Here is a 16,702-nt window from a genome sequence, read left to right as displayed (position 1 = left end):
AGCAAGGCCTTGGGCGGGGGTGGGTGGGGACAGGTTCCATGTTCGCTCTGTGATGGGTTCTCTCCAAGGAGCTCCCTCAGCCTCTCTTCTCTCCCAGGCACGAGTCAAAGCCAGGATACGGGGAGGAGGCTAATAGGTACCAGGTCCACAGAGCCTGTTCCTGCAACCGACTGGGTGGAGGGAGAGGTGCAGAGGTGGTGGCCGGGCTCAGGAGGCTTCTGCTGCCCCAGCTGCAAACCCAGAGCCCGGGCTGCTGGGCAGGGCTGCGCTGTCCACTGCGGGAGCCAGCAGGGAAGTGGGCAGGACTGAGCGGAGGAGAGCGGGAGAGGGGAAGGCGGTGATGTGAGAGGGGAGGTTGGACAGCGGCCTGGTCTGTGCAGGAACCTTGCGGGGGGAACAAAGACCACCCAAGTGAGAGAGGGAGGGAGCCACCTCTGATACCCAGCCAGACACCCGCCTGCCAGCGCCAGTTAGGAGAGAGGACAGCCACGGAGCACGTAACCCCGCGTTCCGGGACAGGAGCCTCATAGGGAAGCCAGGTTTCCTGGAGGCTGACCCTGCCGTGTGCTTCTGTCCTCGGGTTGCTTTCCCTCCTGTTCCTCAGGAGAGGCACACGCAGGGGGCCTGCGCTTCTTGCCTGGGCCCAAGTGTGGCCACTGGTGAGACCGAAGCCAGGCTGACCCCTCCTCACGCTCCTGCCTCCGAGCCTCTGTCCAGCTGCTGCCTCCCCTGAGCCTGACCCTCCAGGTCAGCCTGTTGCAGGCCTGTAAGGTTTGCTTTAAATACCCCGGATGAGATGCACCGAGCTGTCTTTAGAGTCCCCCGCTGTGAGGGTCAGACCTGAGACCTAGCCCATTTGTTGGGAAGACTGGACGTTTCAGGCCACAGACGGGAGCAGAACTAGGAGCCCTGCCCAATGGCACCCTGAAGCTCGGCTTAGGGAGCCCCCAAGGTGTCGACACCGCGGTTCCTTAACCAGTGCTGGGCCAGGGACACGTGTCACGCCCTGTTCCAAGGTAGGGGCAACTTGGGAGCAGGCTGTTTCCTAGAAAATGGGGCTGGATTGCCCCAGGGCAGCCACGTTCTCGCAGCACCCCCGGCAAACACCACGGGGCTCCCGGCCGCACTCCTAACCGCGGATGGTGTCCACTGTCCACTCTCCACCTTCACCCGGTTTGCGCTTTAGGCTGATCAAGTGCTGTACAGTTCACAAAACACTTCCTGGAACTCTTCTGCTTCTCACGGCCACCCTGGAAGAGAAGAAGTATTTCGCCCACTTTATAGATGAGAAATCCGAGTCCTAGATACATGCACTGTTCCCCTGAGCCAGCGGTTAAGACGCAGACGGGAGGCTTGTGCTCCCAAGTTCGGCGTTCTTTCTGTTCCTCCAAGAAATAATTACCGAGTACAGATAATTACTGAGTGTCTACTGCTGTTTCTCCTCCTCTCATGTAACATCTCTGAAGTCGGGTTGCGTTTCACTAGTAATAGCAGCCATAGCCTGCGATTGGCGGTGTTTTTTTTGCTTTGTTAGTGGTACCTAGCATAGTGTGCATCTTACAGTAGATGTCATTTAATTTTTAATTTTTAATTTTTTAATTGATTTCCGAGAGGAAGGGAGAGGGAGAGAGAGATAGAAACATCAATGATGAGAGAGTATCATTGATCGGCTGCCTCCTGCACGCTCCCTACTGGGGATCGAGCCCACAGCCCGAGCATGTGCCCTTGACTGGGATCGAACCTGGTACCTTCCAGTCCGCAGTCCAACGCTCTATCCACTGAGCCAAACCAGCAAGGGCTGGCTGTCATTTTAGACCCGTGAAGCTCGGTGTGTGTGAACTGGGCGTGTGCAGATGTAGCTCCTGCCTGTCAGGGGTTTTCGGTCTCGAGGGACGACCACAGTCCCAGCCACTGACAGGACACAGACTAGGCATGAACCCAAACCAGGCCTAGTGCCCTGGGAATTCTGTCTGCGGGGACTCGGAAGGACGTTCGGGGGGGATGGGTGGGGTTTGGACCCTGCGCGTCCCGCTTCTTGTGCTCAGCCAGCTGGTGGGAAGGGCAGGCCCAGTCCCGTTCGTGTGGCTGTTGGACACGTGGACGCTGGAGGCTTCTGCGTCCCTGATGCTGCCTGTTGACCTAGTTCTTTAACGCTCAGCCTCGGTTTCCACAACTGTCCAGCGGGGATGATGACTGCCTCCTATGAGGCACAGCTACGAGAACACATGGGAAGGACTTAGTCAAGGGCCTGGCACATATGGTGAGAGCTCAGTGAGTGCCAATTACTCCCAGCGTGACATTCTATAAATTGGGCAGAGCGGGCTGAACTTTGTTGATCAGCTGCTGTCCTTGTGTTGGGTGCGCTTACGTTTGTCACCTCATTTCATTTTCAGGAGCACCTGGGAAGGTGAGGGATGGCGCTTGTAATTTTATAAATGATGGGAGCTGGTCCCCCCGCCCCCCCCCCCCCCCCCCGGCCACCATCTCCCCCTCCGCCACCCAGCCGGCTGGTGGCCAGGCTGGACTCGGATGCCTGTCTGTCCGACTCCCAGGCCCGCGCTCTTTTGACTGGAGCACAGCTGCTGCTGAAATTACAGGCGAGAAGGAAACCCTGCTGATGCCGGGCCCTGCTTCAGGCGGGGGATATCATAATCAAATCATTACCCTCGGGCGGGCATTCTTAATAGTGGGTTTTCTGCTGTCGGAGGGAGAGAGGGCTCATTTGACAGAGGGGAAATTTGCTCAGGCCTCCCCCTCCCCCGCTCCCCCGCTGCCGGTGGAAAGCGGGCAGTTTTGCCTCAGCAGAATGGCCGTTTGTCTCCCCGACCCTCATTCCTTCTTTTGTGCTTGGTTGTGGTCTGGCCTCCCTCTCCCTGGCCTGTGGGCTCCCCGTTTTCGGTGCTGCTACCACTGCTGCCTGTGACCCTGCCATGGGCCGTGCGTGTCTGCCCTGCCTCTGAGTTTAACACAGGCAAACACACACCTTCACTCCCCACACTCTCCCCCTCTTCCTCTGCTTTCTCTCAGAAAGATCCTCTTTTCCCCCTAGAACCTGTGGCTCTGGGATTAACAGGCTGTGTGACCGTAAGCAGGTCAGTTAACGTCTCTGAGCTTCATGCCCCACCTCCTCCCCAAATGGATAGTCATCAGAGTCCAATGGGAGGCACTGGAGTGAATCCTGGGCCTGGGTATTGGCTTTCCCACCCTGTATCCTTCGATGCAGGACTTGATTCCCTTGTACCCTCCGTGGCCTTAGCTGCGAAATGGGGAGAGTAACCATTTTCTGGAAAGTCTTCTTTGCAGTACAGCCATTGCCTAACTCCTGCGTGTCCCTGCACTACGTATCCTCGCCGCTCCTCCTCTTTCCCTGGGTTGTAATTGTTGAGTTCTCTGATTGTCTTAGTCACCAGGTGGAAGTCAGTTCCTTTGTTCAGTTGGTTATTCATTCAGCAAGCACTCACTTAGTACCTACCTATGTGCCAGGAGCAGAGGTTACAGATGAAGTGCGGGAAAACAGACACACGAAAGAAACGACAATACAAAGAGATCAATGATTCGATAGGGCACCTGTAGTACAACCTGGGGGAGGGGTGGGGGCCAGGAAGGCTTCCTGGAGGAGGTGATCTTCAAGCTAAGGCCTACAGGAGTCAGACAAACAAAGGGGAGTGGGTAGGGGAGGGGGACTGAGGCTGGTCTTTGTTGGGTCTCCAGCCCAAGCCAGTGCCTGGACCAGAGGGGACCAGTAGGTTAGTTTCCTGTCTCTTTCCTTCCTCACTGCCTCTGAGTGCATTCCTGGGCTCTGGGGTGCTGTGGACAAGGGGGGTGCAGAGCTATTCTGGATATGGCATGTCCTGGGGAGCGGGCTGCAGGAGTGGGCATGGCGGGTGTGAGGGACTCTGCGAAATGACTCGCTGGCTCTGAGCGGGAATGCGGTGAGCCAGAGCCAGTGTGGGAGGGATCCAAGTGGGTGCTGAGGATGCAGGGGCCTGATCCTGAGAGAGGGGCTCATTCAGGACAGCCCAGCTGGGCCCCCTTGACTGCATCCCTTCTCCTAACGTGATCTCTCTTTATTAGATTTTTTTTTTTTTTTTGAGAGAGAGAGAAGAAGGGAGAGGGAGAGAGATAGAAACATCAGTGATGAGAGAGAATCATTGATTGGTTGCCTCCTGCATGTCTCCCACTGGGGATCGGGCCCCTTAACCGGGAATTGAACCGTGACCTCCTCAATCATGGGTCAACACTCAACCACTGAGCCACTCCTGCCGGCCATGCTGCCTTTTTTTGAGGGATTTAAAAAGTTCCATTTTTTCCCTTTCTGAGTCGGGCATATTGCTCTCCTCTCAAAGCTGGGACAGGACCGAGAGCATGTGCTGTGTTCATTAGTGTTGGAAAGAGACTCTGAGACCCAGGTGAGCTCTGGGCTGAGCTCCAGGGCCTGGCCCCTCACTCCCCACCCTTTGCTCCTGTTAACAGCACGGCTCTTGAGCGCCTCTGGGCCCTGAGCCTCAGATGCTGTGTGAGTCTCCCCAAGCCATGCACTCTCCTTCTTTTTAATTTTCCTTGTGGGATGGCCACAGGGCATGAGCACTGCTCTCTTTTTCAAAGAACATAAAAAATTTTTTTAAGCCAAAGTAATACAACGCAATGATTAAAACTCAAACCCAGGCTGTTTGATAGTTCACTGTCGCTCTGCCCTCGACACCCTCCCCAAGCTTCACCCGCAAAGGAACCACTGTGTACTGTTTCAGTCTTTCTTCAAACCTCTGGGTGAGACATTTTAGGCACCAGCTTGCTTTCTCTTAGTGCTTTGTTTTTATTCTCCTGGCACATAGGGCTCCCAACTCACAGATGGGAAAATTGAGGCCCCACTCACGTGGGTCTGCCTTGAGTCCCAAGACACGTTGGGTTCTGGGCCCACAACACGTTAGACACGTGTACTGTCCTCAGGTCTTGTACAGTCCTGTGCTCCAGTCCTGCCTCCCTCCGGCATCGTGCAGGCCAGTAGCTTTGGGAACTTATCCAAGGTAAGGATGGAAGGGCGGGGCTGCTTCTGCGCCCTGACTCTCCTCGGCCCCCAAATGAGTCTCTCGTACCACCTGCTGGCATGGTGCCTCTTCCCATGGAGGGACCTCTTGCCTTATAACGTACCATGTGTGGTGACTTCACCAGCCCTGGGCTCCCCAGAAAAACAGCATTGGCCAAGGAAGGGTCAAAGGTCAGGGCTAGGCAATGTGGCATAACAGCTCCGGGCGGACACCCAAACCCTGCAGTTCCTTGTTTGATCTTAAGGAAGTTGTTCAACGTCAGCAGCAGCAGCAGCAGCAGCCACACCTACCGTGGTGCCCAGGCAGGCAGACAGGGCCCCCGACGCCAGGGCACAGGCCCTGGTGGAAGATGATGGATTTCTTAAAGAACCTGTTGGTGAGTGTCCCGGGCTGTGGAGGAGTGCGGGTCCGGGGTCCCCCTGCCTGGAGTGGTAGGGGCCCCTCCCGCTGTCCCTGGCAGGGAGCCCCTGGGGGCTGGTGGCCTGTCATGGGGGCAGGGAAGCTGCCTGCCCCTCAGGGGAAGGAGGAACAGACGTCAGGTCCAGAGAGGGCTGTGTGTGGAGGGCGACCTGGAAGGCCATGGCACAGGGTCAGGGGCCTCTCCTGGCCTGGAGATCTGAGGTGGGGGTCCTGGCACGGGACTGGGCAGGGCTCCCCTCTGCGCTCCTCTGGCAGGGCTTCTCGGCGCTGTGCCAGGGCCTGAGGGGACCCGCAGCCAGGTGCAGGCCGTGCGCAGGGGCGGGCAGGGGGGTGGTGGGGGGGGATGCCAAGGCGAGAGAGGGAGGGACTCTGCAGCCGGGCTTCCGCCTGGCTGCAAACACTCAGAGCTGGTCCGGCCAGCCCTGTGGGGGTGTGTGGTGCCCGGTGTGGCCCTGGCAGGGGACTCTGTGTCCCGTCTCAGAGCCTTGGGGCTGTGTGGTTAGTGTGGCACTCAGGGGTGGTATATGGGATGTTCCTGGCTGGCCTGGAGAGTCAATGTACTTTGCTGAGCAAGATTGTGCCAGGAGGCTCTGTGGGTCCCCTGTTTCAGCTCCTCCAGGCCCTTTGTGCCCCTCCCGGTGACCACGGGGACCCCGGGCTGACTGGGCCAGGTCAGGACGGTAGGATCTTCCTCATTCCCAGACATGCCTGCTGCAGCCAGGGGTGGCCTGTCCCTTCCCTTCTTCCTCCCTTTGCTGTGTCGTCCTGCTTTCTCTAGGGGAGCTGAGCATGACAGGTTAGGGGTGAATGTGGGGAGTGACAGGGTACTTGTTCGGGGTTGGGCCAAGGAGTTCCCCAATCTCAGGCTGTGTCACCACTAGTTCCAGGACAGGGAGAGCCTGGTGTCCCTCTCACCAAAAGGAAATGGCCTGACCCTGGTAGGGGTGTGGAGTGGTACACTGCAGGGTCTCAACTTGGGGACTGATGTCACCTGATTTGTCTTTCAGAAAGACCATGTGGCTATTGTATGGGTAGTTGGTTTAGGGCGGTGTTAGTGTGGAGGCCAGGAGCCCAGTGATGGGGCTGCCACATGGTCCCCGTGAGGGACAGTGAGAGATGGTGGGGCAGGGGAGCTGCTGAGAAGTGCTCAGACTTGACATATAGATATAGATATAGATATCTTAATCCTCACCTGAGGATATGTTTTATTGATTTTTAGAGAGAGAGGAAGGGAGAGAGAAATATTGATGTGAGAAACATCCATTAGTTGCCTCCTGCATGCTCCCCAATTGGAGATTGAACCCACAATCTAGTCATGTGCCCTGACTGGGAATTGAACCCGAAATCTTTTGGTATATGGGATGGTGCTCCAACCAACTGAGCCAACTGGCCAGGGCAGTCTTGGGATATATTCTGACAGTAGACTTGCAGGTGGGTTGGAAGTGGGGAATGAGGATGGAGAAATCAATGATGACCCTTAGGGTTTTGTCCTGAGTGTCAGGGTGGGTGGAGGATGGGAGATGGGCTGGGGTGGGGGAAGGTGTCTGAGGGGAAAAGTTAGGGAGCCTTCTGTTGGGCTTCGTTGAATCTGAGGTGCCTATCAGACATGCATGTGAGATGTGGAGTTGGCAAACTCAGGTAGGCCTGGACTTAAACCTGGCTTCTGCCTTTTCCGTGTTTGCTGTGGGTCAGTTGCTTAACCACTCTGGCCCTGCCACGCTCTAACCCCCCTCCCTGGGCTCCTGTGAGGCTGAGGGGGTGGCATTTGTGAGGTGCTTGACTCAGTGCCTGGCACATCACGGGTGCCCAACAGAGGATACCTGGGGGCTTCCTAGAACTTGGCTTCTATCATCCCATTTTCTAGCTCAGAAACATTCAGTGGCTCCCTATTGAACAGCTGAGCTTGGAGCGTGTGTCTTGTGCGCTGTGTTGGCTCATGGGTGTATTTTGTTTGGTCCACATAGAGATCTTTAAGCATTTGGATTGGTTATCAATGTATAAGAATTGGGAGCGTTCACATTAAAATTTGTCTTGAAAAGTTGAAAACTCTGGTTCCATCGAGCTTGCATTTCTGCTTGCAGCCCGGCTGCAGATAAGCAGCAGCTGCCCCTTTAAGAAGGGGGCGTGTGCTCTTCAGTTCACCATTGTCCCCCCCCCCCCCCCCCCCCCCCCCGCCCACTCTTAGGTCATCCTTGTTGTTGAGCCGAAATTTTCGGAACATAAAACCGATCACTTTAAAGTGAACAGTTCAGTGGCATCCAGTACATTCACAAAGTTGTGCAACCACCATCTCTCTCTAGTTCAAAAATGTTTTTATTACCCTCCCATAAAACTCCCTTAAGCAGCTACTCTTCCTTCTCCCCTCCTTCCGGCCGCTACAGCCAGGAGGCGGCTTTCTGTATCTGTGGACTTACCTATCCAGGATATTTCGTAGAAGTGGGATCATACCATACAGGGTGGTGCAAAAGCAGGTTTACCGTCATCCATATGGGAAATAATACAATAATTACTAAATAATAATACAAGAATAAACTCTGTGCTTTGCATATTCACAATTGTAAACCAACCTTTGCCCCACCCTATAGGTAAGCATGTTTTTGAGGTTCATTCACATTCTAGCATGTATCAGTACTTCATTCCCTTCTTTTTTTTTTTTTAAATTTTCACCTGAGGATATTTTTCCACCGATTTTAAGAGAGAGTGGAAAGGAGGGGGAGAGACACACAGAGAGAAACATCAATGCGAGAGAGACACATCGATTGGTTGTTTCCTGAATGGTCCAGGAGAACAGGCCTTGACCAGGGCTGGGGATCGAGGCTGCAACCGAGGTAGGTGCCCTTGACTGCAATTGAACCTGGGACCCTTCAGTCCTCGGGCCAATGCTCTATTCACTGAGTCAAACCAGCTAGGGCACCACATTCCTTTTTTAAGGCTGTGTGATACTCCATTGTGTGGATATACCACAGCTGGTTTTTCTGTCCATCCATTGATGGACATTCAGTATGTTTCCATGTTTTGGCAAGTGTGAATAGTGCCGCTTTTCAGTGTACAAGTGAACACTTGTGTGCATGTATTTGTTTGAGTAGCCCGGGCTATTTTCAGTTTTCTAATTATAGCCCTTCTAGAGGGCATGATGTGGTCTCTCACATGGTTTTATTTTGCATTTCCCAGCAACTAATGATGTTGAACATCTTTTCATGTGCTTATTATCTGTTTGGAGAAATGTTGGAGAAATGCCTATCAAATCTTTTGCCCATTTTAATTGGGTTGTTTGTGTTTTTGCTATAAGAGTTCTTTTTAAATATATATATATATATATATATATTTTATTGACTTTTTACAGAGAGGAAGGGAGAGGGATAGAGAGCTAGAAACATCGATGAGAGAGAAACATCGATCAGCTGCCTCCTACACACTCCCCATTGGGGATGTGCCCACAACCAAGGTACATGTCCTTGACCAGAATTGAACCTGGGACCCTTCAGTCCGCAGGCCGATGCTCTATCCACTGAGCCAAACTGGTTAGGGCAAGAGTTCTTTATATATTCTGGATTCTAGACTCTTATCAGATGTACTAGAGGCCCGTTGCAAGAAGAGATTCGTGCAATAGGACTTCCTTTCCCCTGGCTGTTGGCACTGGTTTTACTCCGGCACCCGGCACCCAGCCCTGGAGCTGTGAGGCTTTCGTTGCTCCACTGGCCCCCAAGCCGCCAGGCTTTGCTCCACTGCTTGGATCCTACGTATGCAAATTAACTGCCATCTTTGTTAGGTTAATTTGCATACTCTCCGGATTGGCTGGTTAGCGTAGCAAAGGTATGGTCAATTTACATGTCTGTCTATTATTAGGTAAGATGGTTTGGAAATAATTTCTCCTAATCTTGTGGTTGTCTTTTTACTTTCTTGACAACGTCCATTTCTTTGATGAAGTCCAGTTTAGCTGTGTTTTTGTTGTTTGTTTCTTATGGTGTCATATCTAGGAATCCATTTGCCAAATCTAAGGCTGTGAAGATTTACTCCTAAATTGTCTTCTAAGAGTTTTACAGTTTTAGCTCTTAGGGTTAGGTTGCTGCTTCACTTTAAGGTACTTTTTGTATATGGTGGGAGGTGTAGGGGTCCAACTTCTTCCCTCTGCACAAGGATATCCAGTTTCTCCAACACCACCCACTGTTAGGAGGTGTTTGATGACGAAGTCAATCTTTACGTGTTATCCCTTCCCTCTTACATGTTGTTTGCCTGGTACCTGTAGTCATTTGCATTTTAAAATCCTGCCTTAGAGATTTAAACATCAGTCTGTTGAGTTTTTAAGATGTCTTACAAAAACCCAGTCATCCTTCCATTCTTCCTCCTGTGTCTGAATGCAGCTCATTGTTGGAGCACCTGTTGAGGGTAGGGTTGGCTGTCCAGGGTGAGGGGTACAGTCGGTTGCCAGAGAACAGACGGTACTTAACTGGCAGGGACATGGGCCTATCCAGGCCTGGGACTCAGCCTCCACTGTGGCTTCATCCTCATCTTGCTGGGCAGAGTATTTGGTCATTCATTAAGCAAGCGTTTCTTGAGCATCTACTATGGCCCAGGTGGACAAAATAAAGAGCCCTGCCCTGGAGGATCTTGCGTTCTTTGCCTTCTTGTGGGGAATAGCACCTATGTTTTCCAAAGGCCTTGGCAGCCAGACCGGAGACCAGCTGGCCCTCACCCTGCCCGCCCTGAGGATGGGGACGCTGAGCCAGCAGCAGAGCCCAGGCATGCGGTGTGTGCCGTGGTTAGGCAGCTGTAAGATATATCGGATGTGGCTCCCAATGGGGTATGTGTCGTCAGTTCCTAGCTCCCCCAGCTTTCCAAAAATCTCTTTCCAAAACTCTCCAGAAATCCTTTCCGTGTGATGTCTTCCTTCCCCGTAGGGATGAGAAACTTGCTCTGACCCCCGTTTTCCTCCCCCACCCCCAGCGCTGCGCAGCCCACGTCTCCATCCCATTTTCCTGAGACCTGTGTGGGGTGAAGACATCTTGTCCGTTCTCCGTCCTCGTCTGCGTTAGTGTTTCTCGTTGCTGTTGACATGCCGTTGCCCCTCGTGTGTGTCCTGGATTCAGGTGGGCAGGGATAGGAGGCAGTGGCTACTGTGCAGGCGCCTGGTCTGTGTGGGATGCGATGCCCGGCTCTGCGGACCGGCTCACGTTACCCCACCACAGCCCCGTGGTCCCCCTGTTAGCCCTGCTCCGAGGTGCCAGCGCGCAGACAACATTGTCCTGTGCTGTGAGCGGTGGAGGGTGGCAGTGGGTGCCACTTCTCCAATTAGGGTCAGGGAGGAGGAAGGGGGCTTGGGGGGCTGTTGGTGGAGGCCTCCTGAGCTGGGATGCAACAAGGAGGAAAGAACAGGAGGCCGCCGTCTGCAGGGAAGGCCGTGTTCGTGGGTAGAGCTGCTGTGGACCAGAGGGAGGCAGGCTGGGCCGTTCCTGCCACGGGAAGGGCACGGGGTGGTGAGGGGGTGGCAGTGGCTCTGCTGTACTGGAGCATGCCATTGCTTCTGCTCCTTCACCAGCTGGGCAGGGCCAGTGCCAGAGAGCAAGTAGGGGCACCGGGAAGATTTCTCAAGACGGGCCTGGCGATGCCTGCTCTCTTCTGCTCCTGCTACCTCGGACCTCCTCCAGCATCCTCCCCTCCACCCCAGGAACTCGCTTTGCCCTTCCAAGGGGAGATCGGGCAGTTTCTATATTGGGAGGTGAGGACGACAGGGGTTGAATCCAAACTGAACCCCGGGGACCAGCCTGCAATTTCCTTGGCTGGGCGCTAGCTCTGTGTGATTATTTCACAGCCTACTTGACTACTGGCTGTTACAGGGGAGCCCATGGGGGAATGCTGGCCGGGGTTCTGAGTGGAGTGGCAACAGCTGTTGCTAATAATACATTAGACAGCTGAGTGGATGCTGCTATTGATGAGGAGGCCGGATTACATTTCTCTGAGACAACCCAGTGCCTGGCTTCCTGATGGAGGGGGAATTCCCTTCTAAAGGATGCCCCGGGCAGGACTCGACTCTGTCCTAAAGGGCTTGTGGAACCACACAAGTGAGTCAGTCAGTGAGCATTTATTGAGTGCCTGCTGTGTGCCCTTGGCTGTGTGCAGCAGTTTCAGGGGGTGTGGACCAGGGTGGGTCCCAGTGGCCAGAGCCATGTGCCAGGCTGACCTGAGTCACCCTGCGTCTGGGTGGAAAAGGAGACTTGCTCTGTGCCACGGCTGGAAAGTTCAACCAGTCACCGAGAAGCAGAGCCAGCCTGGCTGCGGTCAGGTTGCCACTGGCCGCTTTCTGCTCCCTGGCACTGTCCTGGCACAAATGGTCCATCCCGTGCGTCACTCGGGGCTGAGGCTGAATCACGGCGCTTCTCTCTCACCAGCTGTGCCCGCCCCTGGAGCGTCTTCATTCGGGAAACACAGACCCATTTTAATACTAATTTAAACACCCGTTTCTGGGAAAACCACTGATGTCAAGAAAAGCCAAGTGTCCCAAATCAGGAAAAATGAACCTAAAACTCCTCGCCGGTCCCCCGACAGGACAGGGCTCGTCTGCAGAGCGAGCTCTCCAATAGTTCCGTCTGCTATTTCCTGAGCGCTTGCTCTGCACCAGGCCTTGGCCTGGCACGTCTTGTCCTCGCTCTCACTTCATCCTCACGTGAGCCCTGAAAGGCAGGGTTGACACCTCCCATTTCCAGGTGAGGGGACTGAGATTGAGTAACTGGCCTCATGCCCCACAGCTGGGCAGTCGCAGGTGGCCACTCCCAGACCTGGCCTTGACCACTGGACTCTACTGCATCCTGTATCTGCTGTACCCAAACCTCAGTAGCTCTCCACTGCCTTCCAGGGTAAGCCTGAATTTCTGGCATTCTCTCAGGCATTCCCGTCTGATCTTTAGCCGGTGGTTTTAAAATATGTCCATGAGGCCAGGCCGGCATGGCTAAGTGGTTAAGCGTTGACCTATGAACCAGGAGGTCACAGTTCGTTTCCCGGTCAGGGCACATGCCCGGGTTGTGGACTCAATCCCTAGTGTGGGGCGTGCAGGAGGCAGCTAATCAATGATACTCTCTCATCATTGATGTTTCTATCTCTCTTGCCCTCTCCCTTTCTCTCTGAAATCAGTAAAAATATATTAAAAAAATAAAGTATGTTCATGAACATTGTTAATGCTACATGAGATCATACCATGTAATCTTACTTATATGTGGAATCTGCTGAACAAAATAAACTGATGAATAAAATAGAACCAGAGGCATGGATACATGGAGCAGATGACAGGTGTTGGGGGGGGGGGGGGCGGGGGGAAGGGGACGGGCAGGGAGGGGACTGCATGATAAAAGGTTGAAGGGATTAGCTGACATCCTTATTGGAACCACCTGAGAAACCCTGAGCTGGAACTACACAACTAAGCCACTTCCGAAGTCCTGACCCACAGAAATTGTTTTGAGTCACTAAGTTTTGGAGTAAGTCATTACATAGCAATAGGGAACTAATGCACTTGACCTCTCAGCCAGAAGTGCTCTATGCCCCTGGGCCACTGGTCATCTGTAAAATAACCCTGGGTACTTTGTCTCGTAAGTAAGATCAAGTACCCCGGAAATTGGGCCCTTGCCTAGTATTTCCAGCGTCCAGTCCATGCTTTGCTGTGAGGTTAACTGATGAACCCATACAAGGGCATTGTCTAAGAACCCACCTGAAGTATTGTTTGACTGCCAGTTGGCACGGATGACAGAGCGAGCGGAATTTGGGGGTGATTCAGGAGAGCCCCGTAGTCTATACTACACCAAACCAAGATTAGACCTGGACACGAGTTGGCCTGAATCCAGGGACTTCCTTTGGGCACCAAAGGCTGTCCTTGTGTCCCTGAACACACCCTGTCATGAAAGTGGCGGAAGGGCCTATAGCAGGAGGTGGGGGCAGCAAAAAGGAAAAATTTATCCTTAACCTGTAATTCACTTCGGCATGTATCCTTCAAGATCTATTTCTCTGGATGACTCGTGTATATTTACATGCAGATATATCTATGCGTATCTATGTATCCATGAATCTATCTATCTCTATCTATCCATCCATCCAAATAGGTTTTTTTAACATTTAATTTTAAAAATTGGGATCACGCTCTAGCCCAGTGATGGCGAACCTTTTGAGCTCGGCATGTCAGCATTTTGAAAAACCCTAACTTAACTCTCGTGCCGTGTCACATATAGAAAGTTTTTGTTACTTGCAACCATAGTAAAACAAAGACTTATATTTTTGATATTTATTTTATATATTCAAATGCCATTTAGCAAAGAAAAATCAACCAAAAAAATGAGTTCGCGTGTCACCTCTGACACACGTGTCATAGGTTCACCATCACTGCTCTAGACTATTTTTTTCACTTAACCACGCGTTACAAATATTTGTGCTAACAGAGTCAGCGCCGATCTCCTGTAATAGTATTTGATTGTATGAGCTTAAATCCATGCAGGTTTATCCTTTCCTTCACTGGTGGATATTTTGACTGTTTGTGCTTTCTTGCCTATAAACAATGCTGTGACAGATCTTCTTGTATACACATCCTTGTGTAGTTGCTCAGATACTGCTGTAGAGTACATTCCTAGAGGGGGTTATTGGACCAAAACATGCGAACATTCTAAAGGCTTTGGGCACACTGTGCCCGATCGCCCTTCAGAAAGGTTGTGCCAGGTGCACATGCACCTATTGCCCCTGCGTCCTAACTCCACACCCTGGCCAGCACTGGGTTTTCTCTTTAATGTTGGCCCATCTGATAGATGAAAGATGTTATCTTATCTCAATTTCTTTCACAGCCAGGAAGGTTGGGCATGTTCCTTGTGTTTATTGGTCATTTTATCTTTCTCCTTGGGCAAATTGTTCATGTCCTTCGCACATTTTTTTGTTTTGTTTCCCTTACAAAACCAGTACTTTATTCCTTTTTATGGCTAAATACGATTCCACTGTATGGATCTGCTGTAATGGTATAATCATGAGTTGGTGGACGTTTGGGTTGTTTCCACTTGTTGGATATTATGAATATTGCTGCTGGGAACATTGGTGTACAAGTTTCGTGTAGACATACGTGTTTATTTTTCTTGGGGGTATATGCCCAGGAGTGGAGTTGCTAGGTCAAATGGTGAGTCTTTGTTTAACTTTTTGAGGAACCGCCAAACTGTTTTCCACAGTGGCTGTACCATTTTATATCCCCACCAACAGTATACGAGGGTTCTAATTTCCCTTCATTCTTGCCAATACTTGTTATTGTCTTTTTGGTTATAGCCATTCCAGTGGGTGTAAAGTGGTCTCTCGTTGTGGTTTTGTTTCGTATTTCCCAATGATGAATGATGTTGAGCATCTCTGCATGTTCTTGTTGTCTACTTGTATCACTTCCTTGGAGAAATATATTCTAGATACAAATCTCTTATCAGACATATGATTTGCAAATACTTTCTCCTGTCCTGTGGATTGTCCGTTGAAGCACACACAGTCTTAATTTTGGTGAAGTCTAACTTCACCGAAGTACATGCACATGTGGGGTTTCCGGACCCTGCAACCTGAACGGCCGGTGGGTCAGAGACACTCTGCCTCGCCAGGTCAGCTTCGGCCTGGGAGAGGCCAGCTGGAGCCTGCCGCAGGGCTGCGTCTCCCCGGGTGACTTCACAAGGGTCCCTCCCACGGCGGTTCTCTCCTGAGGACTCAGGGCAGCGGGCTCCAGGTGGCTCTGGCCGTTGGTGCCTGCAGAGGAAGGAGAGCGTTTGGGTGCTCTAGCTCTGCACGGAGAAGTGACAAGGGCACTCTTGGTCCTCCTCACCTCTGCTTTCTGTTCTTCCCTATCTCTCTGGGCGCTCATGAACTCATGGCTTGCCAGGGCCCAGATGTGGGCAGTGGTGTTCAGACAAGAAAGTGGGGCTGTTTCCACAGAATGGGAAGTGGGGAAACCCATGTTTATTTTGTTAGGATAGAACTTCCAGCCCCTCACACCTTCATCCCACTCCCTCCTTCTCCTTTTTGTCTCACCTGGAGTTTATAAAGGTGGTACCCAAGTAGGATAATGATTTGGACTCACGTAGTTTGAGGTTTTTAAAACAGCCCACCCAGGCCCCGGAGGCCGCTGTTCAGTGGCTCCAGGCACCGGGCAGCCACTGGCAGAGACGGCATAGCCAGGGCCCAAGCCCCACCGCTGCCCTGGCCAGAGTGGCTCTGCTTCTATTGCCTTTAAAAAAAATCCTCACCCAAGAAGTGAAGATATTTTTTCTATTGATTTTTATAGAGAAAGTGGAAGGGGCGGGAGGGGGGGGGGGGGAGAGAAAAACATTCATGTGAGTTCACGTGAGAGAGACACATCAATTGGTTGCTTCCTGCGCGTACTCTAGCGGGGTGCGGGAATCAAACCTGCAACCCAGGTGACCTGCCTTTGACCGGAGTTGAACCTGAGACCCTCTGGTGCACAGGCCAGAGCTCTAACCACTGAGCAACCTTTATTTCTTTCCGGTATTAGAGTTCTAAGTGAGATTTCGTATAAGGAGATGGAAGGGCTGTGTTGGCAAAGCAGTTGGGAAGCTGCTCATGGTGGACACCTTGCCCCCACTGTTAGGTTGAAAACACCCCAAACACGAGTTCTGCTGGAGGCCGACTCCCATGATGCTCTGGGGAACTCGGATTTTCCCAGAGGCCCCCATGCTCCTCTCTGTTGACAGAGACGGAGTGGCTGCTCTCCCCGTGGCACTTGCCAGCCCCCGTGTTTAATTTTTCCTCTTGTTGTATGGGGTGTTCTGGCCCTGCAGCTCTGCGAAGGCAAAATCAAATTATCTTCTGTCTTGATCCAAATACGTTTTGTCTCCGGGAAAGCCCTGGGCTAGGGAAGCTTTTAGACGATCGGTGAGGCGGTTTTCTCAGCAGGCCTCCCGGCGGACACCCCACCTTTCTCTCCCCTCTTTGTGTCTTTCAGTCGGCGGAGTTCTTCGAGATGCTGGAGAAAATGCAGGTGAGCATCCATCCCCAAGGGGGAGAGCCGAACCCTGGGTAGGGGGGGTGCTGCAGCGACCTCGGGGGACACAACACCAGGCAGAACCCACGGGCAGAACGTGGGCACCTTGGAGGGAGGGGCAGAGAAGAGAGAACGCACCGTCCCAATGGCCTGGTCAGCCCGAGGCCATTTCCACACCGAGTGGCACAGTGGCTTCTGGGCCGGCTCCTGCCTGAAGACCAGGGAGAAGATAAAAAACAGAAACTGCATG

General features: G+C 52.6%; 1 protein-coding gene across 15 annotated transcripts in view; it reads left to right on the top strand.

Annotated features, from left to right (window-relative positions):
* The window catches only part of RAP1GAP2 (RAP1 GTPase activating protein 2), a 216,144-nt gene that overhangs the window by 136,934 nt on the left and 62,508 nt on the right, over positions 1–16,702 (top strand). For 12 of the 15 annotated variants that reach the window (XR_009449112.1, XR_009449111.1, XM_059669104.1 and 9 more), the window contains one exon: positions 16,414–16,449. Coding sequence is in view for 13 of the 15 variants with exons in the window: in XM_059669104.1 (XP_059525087.1) it covers positions 16,414–16,449 (36 nt within the window). In the remaining 2 variants the exon portion in view is untranslated. Of the gene's footprint in view, positions 1–5,326; positions 5,422–10,503; positions 10,553–16,413; positions 16,450–16,702 lie in introns of those variants that run through there. The other 3 variants (XM_059669113.1, XM_059669112.1, XM_059669107.1) reach the window with 3 other exon arrangements.

Source organism: Myotis daubentonii, chromosome 16 (assembly GCF_963259705.1).
Source record: "Myotis daubentonii chromosome 16, mMyoDau2.1, whole genome shotgun sequence".
NCBI lineage: Eukaryota > Metazoa > Chordata > Mammalia > Chiroptera > Vespertilionidae > Myotis > Myotis daubentonii.
Note: the sequence above shows the minus strand (reverse complement) of the source record. Positions and strands in the feature narration are given on the sequence as shown.